The sequence below is a fragment of the Tachypleus tridentatus genome, chromosome 4 (assembly GCF_004210375.1).
Source record: "Tachypleus tridentatus isolate NWPU-2018 chromosome 4, ASM421037v1, whole genome shotgun sequence".
In the NCBI taxonomy this organism is placed as follows: Eukaryota; Metazoa; Arthropoda; class Merostomata; order Xiphosura; family Limulidae; genus Tachypleus; species Tachypleus tridentatus.
In genome coordinates, this window is record NC_134828.1 from 58,313,814 (window position 1) to 58,339,911 (window position 26,098).

Consider the following 26,098-nt stretch of genomic DNA (forward strand, 5'->3'; position numbering starts at 1 on the left):
AAACAAAGGTAACCTCATTTCTTAATAATTTTGTGTATGTATAAAATGACTTATAAACAGAGTTTTGACGAACTTGTATTTCATCAACCGACTCTCATCTCCTAAAGCTATTAAAAATAATTTTAATCATACTTCTGGTTTCACTCAAAATACTAGTCAAACAATTATTTAATTAATCGAAATGCACTTCATACTCTTATCAATCTAATTCTCTTTCATTATAGGAAACGAACTGTTATTCTTTAATAATATCACCTTAATTATTGGTCTAACTGCAGAACTACTTAAACCTCATGTACTCCTTTTGTAAAATACAATCAAGCAGTGATATACAATTTACTAATAACCTTAACTCTTCGAGCAAAAAGATAAAACAAATCCTTTTATACATCAAAGAAAACCTCAGTCTTGGTTAAGTATAATAGGTGTAAATATTCATATTAATGAGGTAGCACCAACAGCTGTATATCACACTATTACTTAATCTAAAATATTAAAACTTTCACGTTTGTCTGTAAATCAAGAAGCACAGACTGTTTCTTTTAAACAATTTTTATACGTATTGATACGTTTCTCAGCAGTGCTGCCTTGTACTACGCATCTTAATTTGGAATATATACGAAAATGACATCCTAATCATGTGATACAAATAACTCCAAAGCACAAAAGTATTTTTACATGAAATTGTAGTAATTTTGTATTTATTAGATTTTAAGTTTAACCATCACCATCAACAACAAAAACAAAACTGCATCCTTGATTCTTGAAGAGCTTTATTGCTGTTGATTAAATTGACTTTAGATGATACTTCATTAAAGAAATAATAATGTTGCTTCAATCCACGGGCAATTGAATTTTCATCTGATATTATATTAACTGCTATTTTGTGGTTAAAAATGCTACTCTTAATTTTTAATATGGTATAGGCCTTCTAGGAGCCATTGCATTTTTTTAAATTCCGTTTTTCTAAAATTATAAGAGCAAACTAAAATATAGTTACACATAAAATTATGTATGTTTGACTGTTATTTCTGTAGCAATATGTAACATTTTCAGGATTAAATTACTTTGTGTACATTTTACTATATAAATTCCTAAAAGCTGCACATTTGAAAATAACTCTTATCAAAATTTAACTTTTAATACCTGAAACGTACTTTATTTCATATCTATGCCTAACTGTATTTCTTTGGTTTTCTGGTAAACCATGAACAGGGGAAACTGCAATCCATGACAGAAGGTAAACCAATCAGAGAATGCATTAAACATGTACGTGATGGATATTTTCAACTTTATATTTAGTAAAAATAAAACATATATAGGAAAAAAAAAGTTTACAAATTTAGATTTAAAATAAATTAAACTAGTAGAAAGTATGTTAGGGAAATTAAAATGACAACTGCTTCTTCCTAGCCATACATCAAAGTTCAAACATATTGTGAATCAACACTCTCCTGAAGTAAGGATATGCTGTTCAGTTGCATGAAGAATTAAACTGCATTGCCAAAGTAAAAAAGGATAAAAATACTTTCTTGGATGAAAATGAATTTCACCAAAACATACAGGTTGTCCCAGAAGTCTATACCCATAGGGAAAATAGACATTATATTCTTAAAGTTCAACAAACAACACTTCTAATGTCAGTTGTACATATTTCAGGAAAAAAACACCCTGATGGCACAGTATACCAAGAACTGATATGTGTATGGCTGTTAATGGCATGCAATTTGAATAATAAATATATTAAGAATAAATTGTGTATTTTTCCTTATGGATCCAGACTTCTAGGACGTGCAATATTTTAATTCTTATTTATACCTATCTTTATTATACATAATTGTTTTTATATTTGTTTAGTGCAATTTAGTTTGATTTATTATCTTTCTCATGCTTAAATATTGCAGGAATTGTTTTTTCTTCTCTTTTATACCTTTTAATAACTTACTAGGTGGAGACTTTTTCAAACATAATGCTTTGGATTTAATTTTTTAAATTCGATTTGAAATTATATGTACAAAAAGGTATAAAGAATATCTTTAAGAAGTTTTAGTTTCCCTTAATCTTATTTTCCAGGCCATGGTTTTTATGAAAATGTATGTTACATAGATCTCAAAATGATTTCTAAACATATCACATGCTTGTTATGTCATTAATAATAATAAAACAACATTAAAAACACAACCTGTTCTACTTTTAATGTCTCAAAACAGTTGTTCCCAAATACACAAATGCAATTTAATGGACTTTTGATAGTGTTAGGCATACAAGTAAACATTTCTATAGACATTTATAAAAGGAATGAACAAGACAATAAAATAATATTCAAGTTTGACTGTAGTTTAAGAAGTTAAGATAACTCCAGGAGTTATAACAATTGAACTAATAGTTCAAAACAGAGTATCGAATTTCACTGAACAACTTAAGAATTGACAAAATAACAACAAAATAGGGTGAAAATTCCATGAAACTGGTAAATTTTGCAGTTAAAATGTACAGCTATGAAAACAACAAAGAAATATCTTAGAAACTTGAAGCAAACATAGTGTATGTAAATATTAATACACAGTGCTTATAACCAAAGCCTTATGTTTACATAGTTTCTTATGTACCAACATAGCCTTGGAAAAATTAAGTCTCTGTCCCTAAGATACTATTTTTATATTTGACAAAGGTAGCAATGCTAAATAACTGCAAGGTTATACAATTGTTTAAGAAAAATGTATTTCTTGTACATTTCTATATACAATTACATGTTATATTAAATGTTATGCACAGTGAATATACTGCATCATAGTATATAATGTGAAATAAAATTTGTTTCACACTCGCTGGAATGTTTTAAGACAGTCTTACTTCTTTGACTATTTGGATTTCTTTACATAAAATTGTTCTATGCATTTATAATATAAACATAGGTTTAGTGTACCAACTTGGAAGGATACAAATGTTCTAAAGGGAATGCAGAAAAGTCATTTTGCATGTTAACTTTGCATTTCATTTAGAGCTAGCCTGTAAAGATTTATCACTGATTTTAAGTACAAACTTTGATCTGAAAGATTGCTGAGAATAGGCATGGAACCACCTAGTCTGCACCAACTTTAAAATGACTTGCTGTACTCTATACTCTTCTTTCACTTCAGTATTTCACTTTCCTAAAATTGTAAAAAAATAAATTGTCACATGGAAGCTGCTTTTCATACATAAAGAACCATGTCAATTTTTTCAGCTCAAAATAAACCTTCTTTTAACTCCAAGTGAAATATTACAAACACTTGCTAAAACCTACCCACTGCAATTAAAGGTTTCACTAACAGTTAATCACACTTTATGAAAACACTTCAGGTCCATTGTTGTCCTTGGCACTTGTTCCTTCACTATTAATAGTACTTTGTATGACGACCATGATTATGAATAATTGTCTCACACTACAATTCTCACTGATACAAACTTCTAAAAAGGTTAACAACAGTAAGCATAAACTGTGCATCTTCACAAACTTTCCACAGATCCTTCATTGTTCATGGACATCAACTGGTGTTGCATCTGAGAACTTGGCAAACATGTGGTTTTGGATCCTACTGTTGTCCTGAACACACAATTGTGCAAGTTCTTCTCCTTCCACAGAAAACATCCACAATTCCTTTCTTCTAAATGTTGTATTCTTTGCCTCTATGTCATTTTACTGTTTTGCTACACAAACATCCTTTCTACAGTAAGACTGTTTTCAAACTTTTCTTTCTTCTAATATAGATGTTTTAAACCTTTCCATTCCTCTAATATGGCTTTTTTCAACCTTTTCGGCCATAAATCTAAGACATCATTAATTAGTTAGTGGTTGGAAGTATGCTGTGAACCAATATATATGTTAAACACGTTGCTTGTTGTTCTATGGTTTCTACCTGTGATCACAATCATTAATCATGCTAACCATTCATATTAAGTGTGATACATTTCAATATTGTGTAAGCCTCTATCCCTCTCTCTATTTTTGGTATGTGACGAAAGAGTGAGCAGATGTTACACATCTTTTTACATAAAGAAGTTAGGCTTAAGAAATTATATTTTAGTTCATGTTACTTCTGCAATGGGAAAAATTCTAAAGAGTCTGATAAAAGAAGCTTTGCTAAATAGCCTAGTGAAATACATCATAAAATAAAATCAAGGTGGATTCACTGAATGGAATACTTTTATAAGCACTATCAGAAGTTCTACCCTATGGACAGCTGTTTATGATTGTGATTACTAATCATAGTGTTCATACGTTATTGAAAAAAAACAAACTTACAAAAGGTAATCATCTTTTAGTATTCTGTTAAAAAAGAAAAGATTTTTTTCTGGAAAGTACTGCATGAAAAATTGTTCAGATGATGTTTTTTTTTAGTTATACACAACTAACTACATCAAAGTGGTTTATTGTACAGAGCTCAAAATTTACATATATTTTACTGATATAAACTAATGTTGTGTGTGTGTGTGTGTGTGTGTGTGTGTGTGTGTGTGTGTGTGTGTGTGTGTGTATATATATATATATATACTAAAAGTGATACCATTTATGGATTTTTTGTTTTTTCTCAGTAGTAAATTTACAAATGACATCATTAAAGATATCAAACCTCACATACAGGCCTAAAGAATGTTATGTTCTTGTGATGAGGAGAGTACTTTATTTAAATTTGTGTTCTGTGATAAAAAATCATTGTTGCATGTACCACAGTTATTTTTATAACTGTCTGAATTTTGAATACCCAAAGTGTGAAATTTTTAAAGAATTTTTATTTGTGGTGCCATTCAGTAGATGAGGCAGGAGTTTAGGTTACACGCATTGATAGTGACATACACACTACATCCATTACAGTAAGAAGTTATATATATATGCCATATATTATTTGTATGATGGAAAGGATAGCAGACTTCGTGTATTTAGATATTCAAGATCTTAATAAATGCGACAATTAGCTAATTATTAAAGATTTCTGACAATATTAAACTCTGGTGTTTACAACTGCATTCAGGATGTTAAGATGCTACAGAATAGCTATGTGTAAGCTTTTGAAAAGGCTCCAGTTATGGCAATTATAATTTCCTAACAGATTAATTTGCTTATGGGTTGTGATACTTCATAGGAGTTTAAAAATACAGGATGGATCCATGTTTTTGTTTTTCTCGAAAATGAATATGGAATAAACCAGTCTTGAAGAAGCAAGTGGTCCACACTTAAAAGGAAAACAAACCATTAAATAAACAATTTATATGAAAATTTGCTTACAGCTGTAAGCTACCACAGATAAGTTACATTGTTCTGTAATACTAATATCATAATAAAATGATACTTATAATTACAAGTAATGAATTAACAAGTTTGGTGAAAATTTTCTGGTGATGTATACACCTGCTAGTTTTAAAATCAAATCTCTCCATCAAAACTACTAGGTTATAATTATATTTTGCATTTTCTTCTTGATACATAAATAAAGGGGTTATGAAACCATTTTGCTTTCCAAATTAATATACTTTTTTACTGAAAAAAAATTGGTTTGATATTTGTTATATTTTATTATCTAGAAGATGGGGTCAAACCTGGATTAAAACTTATATCTGTGATAGCTCTAGTTTATCCACAAGTTTAAACTAAATACTAAAAATTATGCTTCAACGACATGACACCAAACAAGTGGACATTTGCTTAAAAATTATTCACTGCTAGACTAAGTTATATGTCTAATAATATAAAAAAACATACTCTAATAAAACAAGGATATGTAGCTAGTACAGACAGAATAAAATGTCATTAACAATTCTGTCATGAAGTTGAATTTTTAAAACTAGAATGACTTCAGAATTTTTGGCAGAAACAAATATTCCTGTGATACCACATCCCCTGTATTCTTCTGATCTTGCCCTGTGTGATTTTTTTCTGTTCCCAAAAATCAAATTTAGTTGAAAGGAAAGATTTGATGACATTCAAGCCATCCATAAATGTGAAAGCATAACTTAGTCACATAACAGTTGAAGACTTCCAGCATTGCTTCCAAAAATGGCAGGAATGTTAGAACAATTGTGTATCAGCTGGGGGATATTACTTTGAAGGGGACAGCATATAATACTGATGTATGTACTTTATTCTTTGGAATAAAAGTGAAGTTTCAGAACTTTTGATCACACCTCATATATATATATATATATTTATATACATACACATACATTGAAAACTGAACAACAGTAACATGAAATAAGTATTTTTGTACTATCAATACTCCTTTAATAACTTACTTGTTTTTCCACTTAAATTTGAAATCTCTTTCTAAATTCAATTTATAGTGATATTTCATGAAACTCTCAATTGAAAGAATAAATATTATCTATTGCAGTTTCTTTAAAACAATCAAGTTCACTGAAAAGAAAATACTTACTTTGCTGGTGTTGTTCCTGAAAAAGGCTTCCTGTGGCCTTCAATACCTGCAGCACACTGGTTAGGAAAGGCAGGGTGAGGGGTAAAAGAAACATGTCTGTTAATGTCCAGCATTATAAAGGAAATAACCTGAATATTCCACAAATATTACGGTATTTTATGTAACACCAAGTACAAGTATGTAATCTTTATTTAAATTTAGAAACATTGGGAGGTGATCTCATTTTAATAACAGTAAAATTTATACTAAATTTTAAAAAGTTCTAAATTTTCGGTTAATTTTTTCTGTTAAATATTGTAGATAAAAATATTCACTCATTCCAGTCTTTATGAAGCTCAGATTTTACCAGTCCAGACAAAATCCAAAGAACATAAAATATATTCTTCTTATTAAAATGTTACCACTACAAAATAAAAAAAACTAATGAAAAAATAAAGTTATATTACAAGAAAAAATTGATCTGTTGTTAGGAAAAAAAGTTAAAAACAGGATTTAGAGATCTTAATGATTTTAATTTTCACATGTTTAACAATTTATCACCGATAGCTAACAGGTATGTAAGTAAAGACAAATGAAAACACAACATACTCTCATTTCTAAACCTTCTACTGATAAACCACCAGATCTCCGTTTTCTGTATAGAAAAAAACAGAGATAAAAATATTAGAAATATGTGTGTTAAAATTGGGTTTAAGCAACTTTCTCAAACTATATAAAAGTCCAGAAATGCACAAGCTGCTTTTACTTAATCCATTTTAATCAACACATTTATACACCTACAAATATATACAAGCTGAATTTATTGAAAAAGGAAGTTGCCTTCTATATGATAATTATTTAAACATTTTTATCACTTGTAACATTGACAAAATGTTAATAGATACTTTGGGTAACTACGTAGGTAACATAATTTTCATGAAATAGAAGTTTTATTAGGTTATAACAGACAAGGCTATAAACACAATCTACTGTTTTTTACCTTAAATGATAAGGATGAGTAGGTGAAATTTGATTCAACATTTCAACATCATCAAATATCACCTGAGCTCCACCACCTGCTGTGGGCACAACATTTCCCTAAAAGTGAACATGATGTTTCATAAACAAATAAAAACCATAAATACTTAAACTCCAGTTTTTCTTTATCAGTAAACAAATAACTTCAGTAGCTATAACACAATTTTCAGTAAATAATATAAGCTATTTTTTTAATAGTTAATTTTGGCCACAAGTTTTCATGGAAGCCTAGGATCAAAGTGAAGGAAATAAATTCAATTTTTAGTTTGAGAGGTGTAGGCATTCTATGCTTGATTTTACTTTACTTAGATAACTTTCAGACATTAAAAAACTCATTAAACACCTTATACAACTTTGTTTCTACTTCCCCATCTGTATCTTGTTCTTGATGTGTCAGAACATATCGAGCAGTATCTTTTCCAGTGACATCTTTAGTTTTCAATTTACTAACTGATTTCTTTTTTTTCATAGTTGGTTGCAAGACAGTACCTGAAAAAAAATCTTGAACATCAAACATTCTTAAACTTTAAAATAATCTGTGTTACTATTAAAACAGCAATAACTATCCCTCTATCACACTAAAATGGAAATTAATAATAAAACAAAATCAACTAAGTCCAAGTACTGATTAAAAATTTACAGTAATGATAAATGATTTCTTAGAAAAATAAAAACATTTAGTCTTATTATGAGAAATTTGAGAATTTAACCTCCTTCATTATCTTAGAGACATGTAAATGTATATAATTTTAATAACTGTAAACATATCTTATAATGACCAGCTACCTTTTTGGTTGGTGGGTTTGGCATTTTATGGTGCAAAGCAACTAAGCTATCTGCACCAAACATCCAGTAAAAAGTTAAAAGTAAAGTAAAAGTATTAAAATGCATATAAATAACCATGGTAAAACAAGACAAAGTTTAATTTTTAAATTCAAACTTAAACAGCATGAAATCCAATTTCTATATTTAGTGTACAGCAGTAAGAGAGAAACTACAGTAATACAGGTTTTAAAGAACTTTTATCATAAAATTCTTACATTAATTACATTATTATGAAAATTTATGAAATCTGTTTGAAAAATTTCTCACTAGTTTCTAAAAATGAATATTTGACAGGAAATATAATTTGCCAACGACTGTCTTTCCACAAAATATAAATATACAATATTTTATGATTGTGTTAGTGGTGGTTAATTAATCTAATAATAGACAAATATTTAAAAGTGAACACTGATCATGTGAACAAGTTTCATGCTCAAAACTGTATCTTAAATTTATATCTAATGGTATTTTTACACACACCATATTCAAGACTCCCGGGTGGACGGTGGTCAAGCCATTTCTCTCCTCCGGATGACTGTGACCATTTGTGTCTGGGATTGGCCACTGCCATGCTCTGGTATGTTCATGAAATTCAAACAATGTTATTGTGGATTGAATTTACTTTAGTCATTATTGTTTACTAATACATAAATTTACAAACTGGGCAATTAATTACCTTATAATTAATAGTGTAAAATTGATACTATATCTGAAAAACATTAACAATAACATGTTGATAAATGAACAGACAACAGCAATGCACAATAATACAGTCAGTTATCTTGTAACTAATACAGTAAAAATAACAAGTTAAATTTGAATTTTATTCACTCACGTCTGAAAAACAACATTTAAGTTTTCATAAAAATAAACAGACAAGAGTACTGCACAATAACTTTAAATACTTAAGTGATTACAAGTTTTAACACAGGAGTCTTCTGGTAAACACTGTTGTTAAATTAATATGCAATCTATGAAGATTTTTAAACAAAATATTAAAAATAATAAAAATGTACACACTGACATGCAGTCAGCATGGCAACAAAATTAAAATTTTGTACATTATATGAAAAAAATTCACTATAGCTACTGATAAGAGAAATTATTTTCAAATTATAAATAATATCAATCACTCAAAACATTAAGTATGACAATGCTCATTCCTGATGAATGTTGAAAAACAAATGTGTAACAGTATTTTTTAAACATTTAATCAAGTTATATGTCTACTAAAATATTAACATATGAAACACTGAGAAAAAAGCAACTGAACAGAATTAAGACAAACTTTATAAAGTATATCCAGTATTTTAACAAATGAATTTTTGGATTTGTTGATCAAATTATTATCTATGTCATACTCTGCACTTGTTAACTACCAAATGGATTTTTTAAAATAAACAATGGTCTCATTTCTTATTTGTAATGTAAATCATCTTATAAAAGATTAGTAAATTTAATGTATGTGGAAATATTAGCATCCAAACTTTAACTGTCAAGTTTGTTGTTGTTGAAAATATTAACTTTAATAAATGTGGTGTAAGATCTGTAGTGAAACAAAAATACAGCTACAGAACATTTATGTGTAAAAATACAAAAATAGTTATCTTGGTTATAAGAAAAAAAACACAGGTGATTCAGTCAAACAGCCTTCATTAGAACTAAAAAACACAAACTGAGTAAAGAAAAACAAAGATCAATATATGAAAGAATCAGAGTTTCAAAACCCTTGAAAACAAACTATTAAATTAACAAAAAATAAAAAGTATAAAACAATACAATACTAACCCTTGAATGTGTTGAAGTTTGCTCTGTGTTCAGTTTGGTGTCTGAATGAAAAGACATCATTGCAGGGGTATTCTGATTTCTGGACCCTTCATGAAAAAACAAATAAACACATACACATATTAAAAAAAAAAAATTGTACTGAACAACTTGAGCCCTTCACTGTGTTAAATGTTCCACAGATTGACTTTGCTAAAAATTTATATAGACAGTTGAATCTTAAATTCTTATGTAACTCGAATTAATTTACTTTGAAATGAGATGTAAAATGATGGTTTGACAATGTGTATTAACCAAATTTCCAGAATAATAAAAATAATATTAAAAACACTAATTTCATCATCTAGTCATTAGATTAGTTGGTAACAAAACTCAAACAAGTGAAACCTTAAAATGACAATTTCTCTCACAACAAAAACATAAGATAGTCACCCACCAACAGTAGTTGCATTTGGCCCACATGACAATCTAGGCTCAAATTTAGATGGCAGTTGTTGAGGACCCAGACCTTCTCCTACCAAAAACTCCCAATCTTCTTGAGAATTCAAAATTTCCCGTAGCTGTTGAATTTTTTCACCTGTGAGACACATCTTAGCTTCAAGTTCTGCTTGCTTTTCTGCAAGTCTTCTTTCCTGAACAACAATATATGTATTACATTTATTAGCTAAGCTTTACAGATTACAAAAATTCAAAGCAAGAAGATACTACATTTTATAACTTGCAATTCTTTACTCTATAGCTGGAAATGTCTTAACCTTGGATCATACCATGATTTTTCTCATCAGTTCTCGTTCTGAAATCAGTCGCTTTTCCATCTGCACACGCATTTTTTGTCTCTCTTCCTCTCCTTGACAAAGTAACATCTCTTTCTCACCCAACTAAACCAAAGAAAGAAAAACCTGTATTATTAAACCAATTATTTCATAATTTTAGTCTGCCACTCTTATAATGCACCCACAGCAAAGAATATTTTGTGGTATTGCATAGATATGAATCTGGTTGGCCAACTCCAAAATTCAGAGATCTACCACAAAGCCAACTTTTGTCCCTTAGGAAAGTAAATTCTGCTGTAAATTACACTAGCAAACATTGTAATTATTTTCTAAGATAAAAAGCCTCTGTTGTAATAAAAGAAAATAGTAAGAAATATTAATGCATATTATTTATATATATGCAGAGAGGTAAAATGAAGTTCAAATTTTACCATTAGATAATTACTGAAAAGTTTAAACAAAATAATTTACATATTGATAAATTATGTGTACATAATTTAGTTTCTCTAAGTGTTTAAAATACCATAGTTCTAACTCCTCTTTCTACCACCATTAGGACAACTTTATAGTATAGTCCATGTTTTTATTGCACATTTCTGCAATAGTACTCTCTTCCAAAACTAACAATTTCCATTGGTCATCTTGTATTTCACAAATGTTCACTGTTCATTCTTGTGAGTTTGAGACATTTGGAAACCAGTTAACTCCAACATCATAAAAGTGTTGATTAGAACATTGTATTTACTGATATTATCTCTTTGTGGTCTGCTCATAAAAGTCATCACTCATTGTTTCCATAGAAATGAAGATTCTTGCATCACCTCTTCCTGATACTTTCTCTCAGCAATAGACTTCCAAAATATATTTCACAAGTTCTTTAAGATGATTCTATCCAAACCACAATTACAATCTGGCCCATTATTTAAGTGTAACAGTATATTTGCCATAAAACTCATCTTAAAACATGTAGTTATTTTTTCAATAATATTTTCAGTAATACATTAATTTTATCCTACTAATTAATATTATATAATTCTCTTGTGTAATTATATGAATGTCTTTCTGACTATTCACAATATTTTCAAACCCGTTTCACAACTATAACTCCACTATCAAAGATAGAAATTCCAATGCTTTTGCTTTTCATTATGTTGAGTCACTGATGTCCCAGTATAATATTTTGTGTTATGAGAGGACAATATACTCTCTCTACAATGGGGTAAAGTATACACCAAATTTATTTAAGATGTTATATTATTAGGAAAGCTTAAAACTTCAATCTGCCCTTTGAAAGACCAAAGATTAAGTAGTTCTTGAAATTACAATTTTGATATTTATACAGATGCATAACAGTTAATACAGTAAACACTGAAAAATACTTGATGTGGTTTAACTACTGTAAGAAATTGTCAGAAACAGACCTAGGTTATTAACTGATCACTCAATGTTTGGAATTGAGCAAATGGCTACACAATGGACAATCTTGTGCTCTGCCCATCACAGGTATCAAAACTTGGTTTTTAGCAATGTGAGTCTGCAGACATACAACTGTGCCACTGGGCCCCCAAGAGCAGCAATTATGTCAATTAGAGTCACATAAAGTCATCAATTAATGTTATGAAAATAATCAAGAGATTAAAATTTGGATTTCTGATTTTTCAAACAATTGATAAACCCTTTTGCAATAAATCACCAGTCAAAGGCCATGTCAATATGTTTGTTGACTTGCATTTAAAATGTTATTGAACTATTATTTTATGAATTAAGTTTGGAATCAAATTGTAGATTATAATTCAAATTTTATTATTATTATATATATATATATATATATGAGTTATTTCATAATTTGAAAGTAAATATTGGAAGAACACACCTAAATATAGATTTTCCCAAGTCATGTGGTATCCTGAAAGCAGTACTGTTCAAAATTAGATGTTTGTTGGTGAAAATATCGAGTCTGTTTCCTTACTAGACTGAGTGCAAAGAGATTTCATGTTATGATTAAAAACTATTTTTCTTCCCAAAAATTTCAAATATTCCCTTTGTAATCTCTAAAACCCAAATACATTTCAAATGTTTGTTTTTCAGTTATTTTCTATCCTCTAACTGTGTGGAGTCTGTCAATTGACCATTCTTGCAATCATCATAAACAAAACTGGAAATAAATATAAATTATGCTTTTTTGTGCAAGAATGGTTACATATTACAACCCAAAAATACAAATGTTTAGTTCATGTAGCTTCAGTGTCATAATGAAATATATTTATTCTTCTTTATTATATTGACCTTCCAGTCATGCCAGCTAACATTAAATAACTTGCATTGAACATGGTGCACATGCACTCATGTTATGTATTCAATAATGTAAAAGTGACCTTTAGTCTTCACTGTGTTTTAGTGGAGTAATATTTTGTAATATACAGTCACATTTCAATTATTTTAAATTATATATGTAGAATATTACTATTCAGGAATAAATTATTAAACTTATGTTTCTTAAACTATAGAACAATAAATAAAGAAAACAATTATCTCTTCTAGCTATGATCTTTAAACTCAGTTGCTGCTGAAAATGTGTTGCTAAGCCTTTTGAAATTTTACACATTGAGGATATCAACGAACATTTTTTTTAGGCTTAATAAATATATACACTGCTGGCCAAAATCTTAAAGCCAATGAACATAAAGAAAAAATATGCATTTTGCGATGTTAGACTCAGCCATTTATTTGAGTAGAGCTTAGAAAGATGAAAATAAGAGAATGAAAAAAAACAAAACTTTTTTAGTATTTAATAAGGAAAATGTGAACACTATGAAATTAGCCTAAATACTAGCTGGTTAAAGTTTAAGACCATACAAAGTCCTAAACAGGGTAGGAAATACCCAACAAAAGGTCTCAGTAGTGAGTTGCATGGCCATCATTGCGAATTACTTCAAACATTCACGCTGGCATGGTCGATATAAACATTTGCAGAAGGCTGGCTGGAATGGTATTCCAAGTAGCAAAGATGGCTTCATGAAGATCATGCACTGTTTGAAATTGATGTCCATTTCTATAGACTTCCCTTGCTATCCACCCCCAAACATTTTCAATAGAGTTCAGTTCATTGGAACATACTGGATGGTCCAAAAGAATCACGTTATTCGCTATGATAAAGTCCTTTGCCCTGTGGGCATTGTGGATTGCAACGTTGTCCTGCTGAAAGATCCAGTCATTTCCACACAAGCAAGGGTCTTCAGTCAATAAGGATGCTTTCTCCAAAATGCCAATGTAGCCAGCTGCTGTTTGATGACCCTGTATAACCTGAAGTTCCATTGTTCCATGAAAGAAGAAAGCACCCCAGATCAGAATGGAACCTCCTCCATTGTGTCGTGTAAAAAAATGTCTCTGGTGGGATACCCTTATCGTGCCAGTAACATTGGAAGCTATCTGGACCATCCAGGTTAGATTTTTTCTCATCAGAGAACAAAACCTTCGTCCACTTTTCTACATCCCATGTTTGGTGCTTCTTAGCAAAGTTTAACTGTGCTGTTTCATGGTGTGGAAGGAGGCGTGGCCTTTGAAGACATTTACGGTTTTTAAAGCCTTTCTCTTGTAGATGCTGTCTTATTGTTCTTGAGCTGCATTCTGCACCCATAAGGGCCTTAATCTGGTTCAACAATCGGCTGGTGTCTTGCCAGACAACCTGTCGAATCCTCCTGCTTAATGTCAGCGAAATTTTCTTGGTCTGACCACTTGAAATTCTTGTTCCGTATTCCTTGGGGTCTTTTAAGAGATTTGCAATAGCAGTTTCACTATGGCCAATCTCACCAGAACATGGTATCCTTTTCACATTAAAATGGCTGAGAAAACCACTAGGGGGCATTCAAAGCTGTGGATTGGTTATTCAAATGACATATATTGAAGTAAATGTATATAAGGAACCAATTACAAAAGTGGAAAGAGTTGAATGAGACTACTGTGTTTGACTCTGTACTTAAGCCATATCTCAGCAAAATGAGAGGATACGAGGTTATTCTTTTACATTTAGCTTCTTAATATTGGTAATTTGAATTTCTAATCTGTATAAAATGAGACTCAGTATTTTGACATCACAAACATCTAATTTTAACAGTGCTGCATTCAACATACCACAACTCCCTAAAAATCTATATTTAGATGTGTTCTTTTAATATTTATTTTTAAATTAAGAAATTAACTCATGTAATATTAAAGTTTGAATTATAATCCACAATTTGATTCCAAATTTACTGACAAAAATTCATAAAATAGTTCAATAAAATTTTTAATATGGAAGACAACAACTGGGATGACGTGGCCTTTGACCTGTGGCCAGTTGTGAAAGGATTAGCTGAAACTTCATCACAGGACATATAAAACTCTTTCAGTACATCTTATGTATTGTTAAAATTGAATTGATATATATATATATATAAATGACTTAAGACTTAGAAGGAATGCATTCTGATAATTTGAAAATTTTTCCCATCCACAGTATTTGAAACTTATGCATAAAATGTGTCTCATTTGTTGTTGGTTTAAATATTTATGAGCAGCTACTTTTGGAAAAATGTTTTATATACCTCCTGAGAAAAGTTACACAAGAACATCTTATAATCAAAATTTTATCTGTTCAAACCTGACTAAAAGATGATGATTATTCATGCAAGATATAACCTGAGTGTCATGTTCAGTATATGTTTATAGAATATATATGGGTCCCACTAACCCCGCACAATCATACATTGGAACCTAATTTTAATAAAAAATTTTGGTATTTTTTGTGCAAATCAGAATTCAATAACATAAAGCTTACTTCATACTCCAATGTTTGCTTGCTTCGTTCATACTGGCCAACTTTCTGACGTAGAATTTCAGTGGTGTGTTCAGCACTTGACAGCTTGTTTTCTAGACTCACAACCTGCTGCCGTCGAGCTTCCAACTCAATTTTTAACACGTGCATTTCCTAAAATGCAAATAGAAACTTCACTCATATATTAGTGCAACCATAAGATAATGTATATAAAAATCTTAAATTTTGTGATTGATAATACACCTCTGAAACAATAACCCAAAATATCTGAATACTTACTCAATGCCTAAAGATTTTTTTATATACAGCATTTTAATACTAATTATTAAGTTAACAGAGTTAATATACAAACATAAATTAATTACACTTCACTTCTTCTGCCTTCAGTTGAAGTTTTCTATATTATGTACACGAGATTAAGTTTTAAGTTTGTTTGAATTTCACGTAAAGTTACATGAGGGCTATCTGTGCTAGCCATTTCTAATTTATTAGAGAAAGATGAAAGGGAAGGCAGCTAGTAATCACCACCCACTGCCAACTCTTGGGCTACTCTTTTACCAACAAAAATGGGATTGACTGTCACATCATTATGCCCCTACTGTCTTTCAACAGTTCTTTGGGGAAGCATTTTTGGTATGACTGGGATGTACATGAGAATAGCAATAAAAATTAAAATCTACTGTTGTGATATTGGATTATTAAGTAGAAGTATCAGACACGTTATAAATATAGATTGCAATATGTATTTAACTGTGAAAGAAACAAAACAGAAGTAATAAGTTTCTTGCAAAGCATATGACAGAAGCAAACTTAATATGGAATTACTGATGATCTCAGAAATTAATGGTAAAATTTTAGAGCATAAAGGTAATCAAATTTAAAGTTTCTTCTTTTAATCAAATGTGTATAAGGTAAAACCTAAAGACAGAAGCATAAATAGAACTTTAATGTAAATACCAGAATTTATATAATAAATATTTTGTTTTTCTTCGAATCTGTACTCTTCTGTAAATTTTCATTAGTTCTTATGTTGCATTATATCAATAATAATGCTCTTTATTTACCTGTTTCATACTAAGACTTTTCTTCTCAATCTCAATTATTTGATTTCTGAAAGCATTTTCTGAAATAAATTTTTAAACATAGTAAATAATCTGACTACTGAGATACTAAGTAGCTTAATTATAAGAGAAAACCATCAGAAAATTAAGACAGGTTATAAAAATGTAGTTACTTTTACAAACAATTCTTGATGAATAGTTTTATAAATAAATACTGTAAAGATTGTTGAAACTATAAGATGTTACAGTCCATTTCATGTTAACAACATGGCTGACATGTTTTTATTCACTTTCTTTTACTTTCTATTGCAGACTATTTTTTTAAACAAAGCATTTGGGATGCATATATGGGACTGAAAAATACAAGTAATGTTTTCAATTAACATTTCTATATGCTTATGACTAACTCAACTACTGCAGGGTTCTCACTACAGTCCCACAGTGAAACGTACTTCAATCTTTTTTTTTCCAAGTGTCCCATGGGAAGAATTTAATAAACTCAAATAAACAACATACATCAATGTCAATGAAAATACTTATTTACAATGTACACTACATGGTTCCTTCTGCAAGTGGAATACAGCATGTTTATGTTCAATGAAAATCTGTATTTGCAATTTAAATTATGTGTTGTTTCCCTTTATGAGTGCAAAGTAATTTTATGATAAGGAAAAAATGTTTCTACTTCTGATAACTTTCAAATATCATTTGCATAACCCCTAAAACCTCCTAAATAAAAACCAACTTTGTTTGTCCCAGAAAAACTTTATATTTTATCTGTTATTTTTCATACTCTAATTATATATGAAATCAGATGGTTTAACTAACACCAACCATAAAGATATTAAGATATAATTCTAAACTGAACCTTATTTTCTTTCTGGAATGACTGCAAATTGTAACTGAAAACCATAACTGTTAATCCCAATTAGCTTAAAGTTTGTGACAGAAAACATCTATTTATACAGAAATTTTATTACCCTTTGAACCACATCCAAATACTATTCATACCAATTAAGTTGCAAATCATATGATGAATATGCAACTCACATTAGGTACTGAATTACATAATACACAGATTACTTGCAAGGGTACCTCAAAAATTATTACTAATTTTACTTTCTCTAATCTAAACAATCTTCAATTTTTTCATTGTAATTACTTTTATAATAATAAATAAAGGATACACATGCTTTTGGTCTTAACTGTCGATAAAACTTAACCCTAATTTTTTATACTAAAGGTACTACTGCATTAAATAATTTCAATCTAATTAAGTAATGCACCAAAAACACAGAATAACAACATTGAAAAAAGAAATAATGTTCCATAACTATCACAATTTTTCTGGCCTTCTAACTTTGACACAAAAGTTATTTAAGTTTCAGCTAAACTTGTTGAAGTGTTTCCCAGGGGAATAAAGTGTGGAGTAGGAGGGAAACAGACAATTCTCTCCACAGAAAGCAAAATAATATAATACATTGTTTGATAGAGAAAGACTATGGATTTTTATTGGTTATAAATAATATAGTCTTAAACATCAGAGAGAACTATTGGCAAAATCTGTAAAAGAGGATGTGACAAGAAGGGTCTAATTTATTACTTTGTAACTACATAATATTGAAGACTGTAAATTATGCTTTACTTTAGTGACAACATTATAATCACTAATTTACTCAAAATTTCATACTTCTCAGAGAGGTGGTACAACATTAGAAAAAAGGGAGGACATGCATAACAAATACAGTTCTTATATTAGGGGAGGTTGAGAACTTTTCAGATATTTTCCTATACAATTCAAAACTTAAATAATACTAAATATTAATTTATTATCTATGTTCTGATGCTAAGTTTATTCATTTACATTGATAATACAGTAAATTAATACCATTTTCAGTGCAACTCTGTGAAAAGTTGTGACATACACTTTGACCTACCTGAGGTCAAAGGGTTAATCATGTGATATTTTCACTTGGTTTTAATTAGTGCAATTGTTTCTGATGAAACCTGTTAGAAGCTGACTGTAGTCAGCTATGTGCAAATTGCATGTTATTTTGTTTGTTGTGTTACAAAGTTCAAAGCAAAGTACTTGCACTTGCCTTGTATATGGAGCATTTTATGGTGTGTATTCAGTGTCTGGTGAATCAAACCTCATGCACACAGAACTTTCCAATGCTATCAACAAATTTTCATCCATATATCATTACCATTTTTTTTTCCAGATACTTTGTGTTTTCCATAAAACTTAAAATACAAATATCATTGTAGGTGAATTGAAAATTTAATTATACATAAATTTTTAAATTTTCATTATTATTACTCTTGAATGATTTGTATATTTGACATTTGAAGCAAGATGTTAGAATTATATTATACATATTTGTATAAATATCCCTGATACAATTGTAACTACATAAATATTCAAATGCATCGTGCAGAAATAGAAAAAAAAAAAAAAAAAGCTGTTGAATTCAAGGCAAAAAATAGCCACACACAGATAAAGAGCAACTATTTAAATTTATACATACGTTTACTAGCAAGGTCTTTCAGCAAGGCTTCACGACGAGATTTTCTAACAACTAAAAATTGGATAAGGCACTCAAAGGAGGCTTCATCATCAGACATCTGTTCCAGCAATTATCATACAAATTATAGATTAATGGAAACTTTTAAAATTTATTGAAGAATTACATTTAAACAATGTATTTTAACACTTAATAAAAAGTCAGAACTTTTTCATAAAAATAATAGATGCAATATAAGCTCATAATTTTAAATAGTATTAGCCACACAATTTCTATAACCACATAAGGCTACATTAAAGAAACCTGACAGAATTCAGTAAGTTAACAGATATACACAATTATTCAATGATGATTCATACCAAAAACAGTATTGTTTATAACACATACAACACAGTATATTAGTTCTCTGGCACCCTAAAAGCAAAACTGGATCAAAAATTATAAATAAATTATAGAAAAAGAAAATATTGTTATTCTTATACATTTTTATTAAAGTACTTCAAAATTTAAATTTATATACTATAAAAAAGAAATTTATTTAGGAAAAACTTTTAAAACATTCTCAAAGTAAACAACTCAAAGTGCATACAGATTGTAGGGAATATTATTAGGATTATACGAGGGCTGTTCAAAAAATATGCGGACTGTTTGAATTGCGCGGCTCCAGTTGGTTCCAGGGGAATCCGCTTGGTGTCGCTAGGTTCGCACAGATCAGCTGATTACGACGCCATTTCTTGATTGCAGATATCTTTATTTGTGTATTAGCTACGTGGTTTTAAGTGAAGTGCGATTTTTTCGATTGGCGGATTTCAGAATGAATGACTTGAAGGACCAACGACTTGCTGTGAAATTTTGTGTTAAACTTGGAAAATCTGCGACTGAAACTTTTGCAATGCTTAACACGGCTTACGGTGATGTTGCTATGAAGCGTACGGCATGTTTCAAGTGGCATGAACGTTTTAAGGATAGTGGACAGTCCATTGAAGATGATGAGCGTCCTGGACGTCCTTCCACGTCAACTGACAACCCACACGTCGACAAAATCAACACCCTGGTGCGGGCAAATCGACGTCTGACTGTCAGGAGCTTGCTGAAGAGTGTGGGATATCAGTTGGATCTTGTTACGAGATTTTGACCGAAAAATTAAAGATGCACCGCGTTGCTGCGAAATTTGTGCCTCAGAACTCATGAGTTTTTGGCCAAACACTCGATCACTGTTCTTCCCCACCCCCCTACTCATCTGACCTTGCTCCTTGCGATTTTTTCTTGTTCCCCAAACTCAAAAGACCCTTGAAAGGAAGGAGATTTGAGACGATTCCCGAGATTAAGGCAAATGCGACGAAGGAGCTGGAGGACATTACAAAATAAGCGTACCAGGACTGTTTCAACAAGTGGAAACACCGTTGGGATAAGTGTGTGCGTTGGGGAGGAGAGTACTTTGAAGGGGTTTCAGACCTGTAGCATCTAAATAAAGTACATTTTGTTTTATGACGACAGTCCGCGTATTTTTTGAACAGACCTCGTAAGTGCCCATGTATAATAGAAAATACACAACTTAAAAGTTTTAAAATTAAATTTTATGGAAATCTATATTCTTGTTATATTACTAATGGTCAATCTATTGTTACTCAATCTTCTGCAAACCTCTATATATCTAAACTGACAGATGCACTAGAAACTATCACAAGTTTAAAAACTTAAATATTTTAATATGTTAATTCATCTAGAAAAACAAAGTAAATTAAACTACAAGTATATAAAAAATCACAAAATCAAGAACATGTTTGACGTAACATTACTATAGCATGATTTATAAGAGAGTAAGGATGCTAAGTTCAAGAACATGTTTGACATAACATTACTATAGCATGATTTATAAGAGAGTAAGTTTGCTAAATTCAAGAACATGTTTGAAGTAACATTACTATAACCTGATTTATAAGAGTAAGGATGCTAAATTCCTTGTAATGAAATCTGTTGAAAAGGTCTACAAATTAAAAACAACTCTGAAATAATTTAATCAACCAACTACAGAAAGCTACTAACAAAGAAATATGTTACAATTTTGTTTTTTATCTTTCATCAACAGATAATGAAGTTTTATTGCAATTTATCAAGAAACTACTGGAACTTGTGAACTATGATTTATACAAATACACTTTACAGTTAAAGAGGTGGAGATTCTTTTCAAAAACAGAAATTTCATTTTGCTCATAAACAAAGTGTATGTAAGTAACAAGATTATCACTTACAGTAACCTCTGCTAAAACATACATGCACACACAAATAATTAGAAAAAGTTGATCAAAAGAGAATTAACATAAATATTTTACTTCATCAATACATGTAAATTAAAAAGAACAGAAATACAAACCATTAAATCTGGGAAAGGTTCACCAAAACTATATACACCTGGAGCTAAAAGTTCTTTTAAATTTCCTATTAAAGAATAAAAAGCAAAATAAGCAGTTAATGGATGTGTTTCTACATACCAATAATGATGTGCAGTGGACAAATACATACATCTGCTTACTTACGTTCATTGAGTAAATGATTTGTCAATTAAACTTAAAATTATATCATAATGAATGAAAGATCCTGGAAATTTGCTTTTTGGGTTAAAATAATTTATATTGATAGTGGCTTTTGTATGTATGTCTCTTTGAACAATTTGTAATGAAAACTATTCAACTTCCAAAATTTTGATTACTGCAAAATTTTCAAGAATTCTTAATGCATAATTTTTATATCCAAATTTTAAAGCAAACTCACTACAAAGTCAAATACAATAACATTCCTAAGAATTAAGGAGAAAAGACTGGGGCTTCTATTAGGAAAAACAATTTTATGAAGTTATATTTCTTACCACCCTCTTCCTTTGCTTTGCAAACAGCTTCACGATACAAGTTTCCTCTACCTGGTTGAAGACCAAGAGACACAGGAGTACTGGGAATAGGTGTGGCTCGACTTATCATCACCTCCTGGGTCATTTCTGCAAACCTCATCACATGCTGAAGAAAGAAAACCTTAAGTAAATTTCCAATTTATCATTAGCATTACTATATCAGTATATGCCAATAACTTTATACTGACTTCAAGAGCAAAATATAACTCATTAAAAAAACATGAATATAAAAAAAAGGTCTATCAATATTTGATTCTTTTGCACTTCTTCGTCAATCCACTAGTTGTGACAACAAAAATAAAAACAATAAACAGTTTTGTTAATTCAAACTAATTTTCAACAAAAATTTACTACAGAAATGTAGATAGGATTACAATATCGGGGGTTTCATTAAAAAATATGACATTTATTAAATGTATAAAATGGATGCAAAAACCTTAATGAAGATTTTTCAAAGATATAAGATTGTTTAGAAAAAAGTCAGTATGTTTCACTAAGAAATCTTGACTTTAATTATTCATTTGTACACTCATGTCAGTCTGTTTTCTTCACATCTCAGGGAAAAAATAATTCCAGCTATCATTTTGGTGTTTCATAATTTATACTTATAAAGGAACATTCAACAAATACTGAAAGATTATTGGATAACACTTGTTCAGTTCAACAGTAGATGACATCATACTTAACTCAAGTTTTTCCTTCTAATTTTGTTACTGGTCAGAATTGGAATCCTTATTTACATACAGGACATCTTGCATCACGTATTGGAAACCATGAAGAATATGGTCAACTATGACCTTAACAAAAACAAACTTAGGCCCCTGCTTAAATAATATTGTATTTGTTTGCAATTTTGTTCAAAGCTACACAAGGACTATCTGCATTAGCCATCCCTAACTTAGCAGTGTAAGACTAGAGGGAAGGCAGTTAGTCATCATCATCCACCACCAACTCTTGGGCTACTCTTTTATTGATGAATAGTGGGATCAATTGTCACATTATAATGCCACCAAGGTTGAAAGGGCAAGGGTATTTGGTGTGACATGGATTTGAACCTATAACACTCAGATAATAAGTCAAGCACCCTAAACAGCTGCCCATGCTGGACCTGCTGCTGAAATAGAAAAGCTAAATCCTAATTGCTACCAGATGACAATGAAAAAAAACATCCACACACACACAATGCATACAATGCTGAACTAACAGACCATATGTTGAACAGATTTATGTATTCATTACCATCAAGTAGTTTGTATTAAAAGTTCTTTGCAAATAGATTCTACATTTTTTTATGTCACATACAAAGTTTCAAAATAATAGAAATATAACAAACTATTGAAACGTATATGTAAAAACGAGTGGTATTGGTTGAGAATTTTTTTTTTTTTATACCAGCCATTTTTACATATATACTTTTCTCTACAAGTGGGGTTTCTCATCATCATGGAAACTACTGAAATAATAAATAAAAGCATAAGACCACTTATGCCTAATTTCTAAGGGAAAATGTGTGGAAAAATAACAAAAACTTAAATCCTTGAATTACACACAGAATTGTTAATAGCATTCAGAATTCTTGCCTATCTAGTATATATTATACACCAATATTACCATCAGTGACGATACAAGCAGTTAATGTGCAATACATAGTCACATCCCTGTTTTGGAAAACACAGAGGGATATCACTCTAGTATGTCAATCATTGGCAATACATACTGTTTTATGTAACAATAAATATTTTTCATTTTCAGCCATGGAACATCTATTTAGAAATAATCAGAAGTACATGAAAAATTCATGGTATTTTCAATAGTCTTTCAACAATATTCATAGCAGGCTTAATGTTTTCTCAAGCAGAAACATTGTACAACAACAATTTTTGCACAACTTATCCCATATGAAAGATTTGATGCCTGACAAATTTAAATTTAAACAAAAATAATAAATAATACAAATACAATAAAAGGTAGTTTTGTCATAGTACTAGTCATTATCACTATGCCAGTGATTGTCTTAGAGATTTCTTTATTCCTTATGATTGTGTTGCTGTTTCTCATTATGGACTTTACAAAGAGAGAAGTCCCTCTGCTTCCATCCCCTAGTCCATGAAAACAGATAACCTAATATATCACATATTCTATACCTAATCTATCATATCAATCTAGCAGAGAAAATAAACCATATTTCCCAAAAACATCTGCTCAGTTTAGAAAACTGTTGCATACTGATGATGTCATCAAAAAGCCTTATTTCCTTTAATACCACAATCAACATTTAATGTAAATAATGTAAACATAAAACAAATTATAAAACATTCAAATATGAAAATACATTACTAACAAGATAAACATGATTAAAGTAACATAACACTTTATCATAAATATATAGGATATATAGTAATAATAATACAATCTTAGGAATATTAAATTTTCTTTTTTAAAGTCATAACTGCATGAAGTTTGTTTCTAGCAAAGACTATTTTCATATCAATAAAACATGATATTCATAGGATATTTCAAGTGCAATAATTATGCTGTCAACTATGAATATTTTCATCAATGAAGTGGCATTACATAGATCTCTGTAAGATGACTAACAGTTTACTAAACCCCTTTTATTATTTTTCTTTTTATGTTTTAACATCAGTGCATTTGCAAGCTAACCCAAAATTGAGTCAGTTACCTGCAGTACAGTACTAAAGGTATGAAAACTCATCTGGCCAACCGACAACTGCTGTATTCATGTAGAACTCATCTAACATGGCCACTTTCAAGGATGTTGAAGCCGATCAAGAAAGCCCTTGTCAATCATCTAGGTGTACACTTAATCCTTTACATAGGTAAAACTGAACAAATACCAGAACTTACACATGTGTGATTAACACACTGTTGAATAATTTCAGCAGCATTTATCAAGATGAACTTGATCCCCAGAGATGCAGGGCTTCAAACAACATGCTCTACATATTTTATGAACAAAAAGTACATCCAGTGCACAAGAAAATGCTATTCATCTGCAGTTTCTTCCTGGAGAATAACTGATCCTTCTGGCACTCATGGAACAACAAAATGTATAGTCTCTATTCTTGCATATGTTATATGTGGCAGGAAGGACAGGTTTAAATGTACTGATAAGGAGACCATATATTGGTCTAACTTTTTCTTAGAGGTAGGCAAAGACATTGAATTGGTGTTAAACAAAGTATATTGTGTCTTGTAATATTGGCTACCAATAACATAGTTAAGTATGATAATAAAACAGCTTTTGGCCTGTGTGAGATGTAACAGTTAAATCCCAATTGCTGCAAGGTAACAGTACAAAACAACCAAGTATAATGACAACCAAAACAAATGACAACTTTAACCACATAAATCTTTATTCATAATGAGGGTAAAATTTCTCTACCCTACTTGCTTCTCTTTCCATATCATAAATGCCTCCTGAAACTTTTGAATCAAATTATAAAAGATGTGAAACTTCTAAATATTTCTACTTTAGGAAAATCGTTCTGTTGTTCTGATATAATAGGTCTTTAACCACTTCTGCACACATAATACAGTAGTTGAATCCTAATTAAGGAATTTATATTCAGGTAAAACATAACTAAATATCTCTAGGGAAAAGAACTTTTAATCTTCACATCAACATTTTTTGCTAACTAATACATCATATAATGTAATCATGATTTCAATGGCCAACAATTTTACACAAATGAATACACTTAGCACATTTTGGGAAAATATTTCCATAATAACCTTAGACAAATCTAATAAAAAATGTCTTGGAGCACACATGCATTGTTCCTTAGGCTTCTTAAAGAAACTAATCTTCATACTGAGTTTGTTGAAAATAGCACCAACAAATAAATTTAAATCTGTAATTGTACTATATTTTCCACAATTCTTACTGTGTAATACAACCTCAAATGAAGTTAGTAGTTAACTAAATTTAGACTTTATATTATTTGTTCTATAGTTTGCTGC

General features: G+C 30.1%; 1 protein-coding gene across 1 annotated transcript in view; it reads right to left on the minus strand.

Moving 5' to 3' along the window:
- Window positions 1–1,957: 1,957 nt before the first annotated feature.
- The window catches only part of LOC143249201 (kinesin-like protein KIF23), a 55,546-nt gene continuing 31,405 nt past the window's right edge, over window positions 1,958–26,098 (minus strand). Inside the window, exons 11-24 of the mRNA XM_076498669.1 lie at window positions 22,076–22,220; window positions 21,584–21,648; window positions 19,213–19,309; window positions 16,688–16,746; window positions 15,627–15,776; window positions 10,805–10,915; window positions 10,474–10,669; window positions 10,041–10,126; window positions 8,733–8,826; window positions 7,771–7,916; window positions 7,390–7,487; window positions 6,999–7,044; window positions 6,411–6,466; window positions 1,958–3,152 (exon numbers count right to left, since the gene is read on the minus strand). Of these exons, the coding sequence (XP_076354784.1) occupies window positions 3,137–3,152; window positions 6,411–6,466; window positions 6,999–7,044; window positions 7,390–7,487; window positions 7,771–7,916; window positions 8,733–8,826; window positions 10,041–10,126; window positions 10,474–10,669; window positions 10,805–10,915; window positions 15,627–15,776; window positions 16,688–16,746; window positions 19,213–19,309; window positions 21,584–21,648; window positions 22,076–22,220 (1,365 nt within the window). The 3' untranslated portion in view covers window positions 1,958–3,136. The remainder of the gene's footprint in view (window positions 3,153–6,410; window positions 6,467–6,998; window positions 7,045–7,389; window positions 7,488–7,770; window positions 7,917–8,732; window positions 8,827–10,040; window positions 10,127–10,473; window positions 10,670–10,804; window positions 10,916–15,626; window positions 15,777–16,687; window positions 16,747–19,212; window positions 19,310–21,583; window positions 21,649–22,075; window positions 22,221–26,098) is intronic.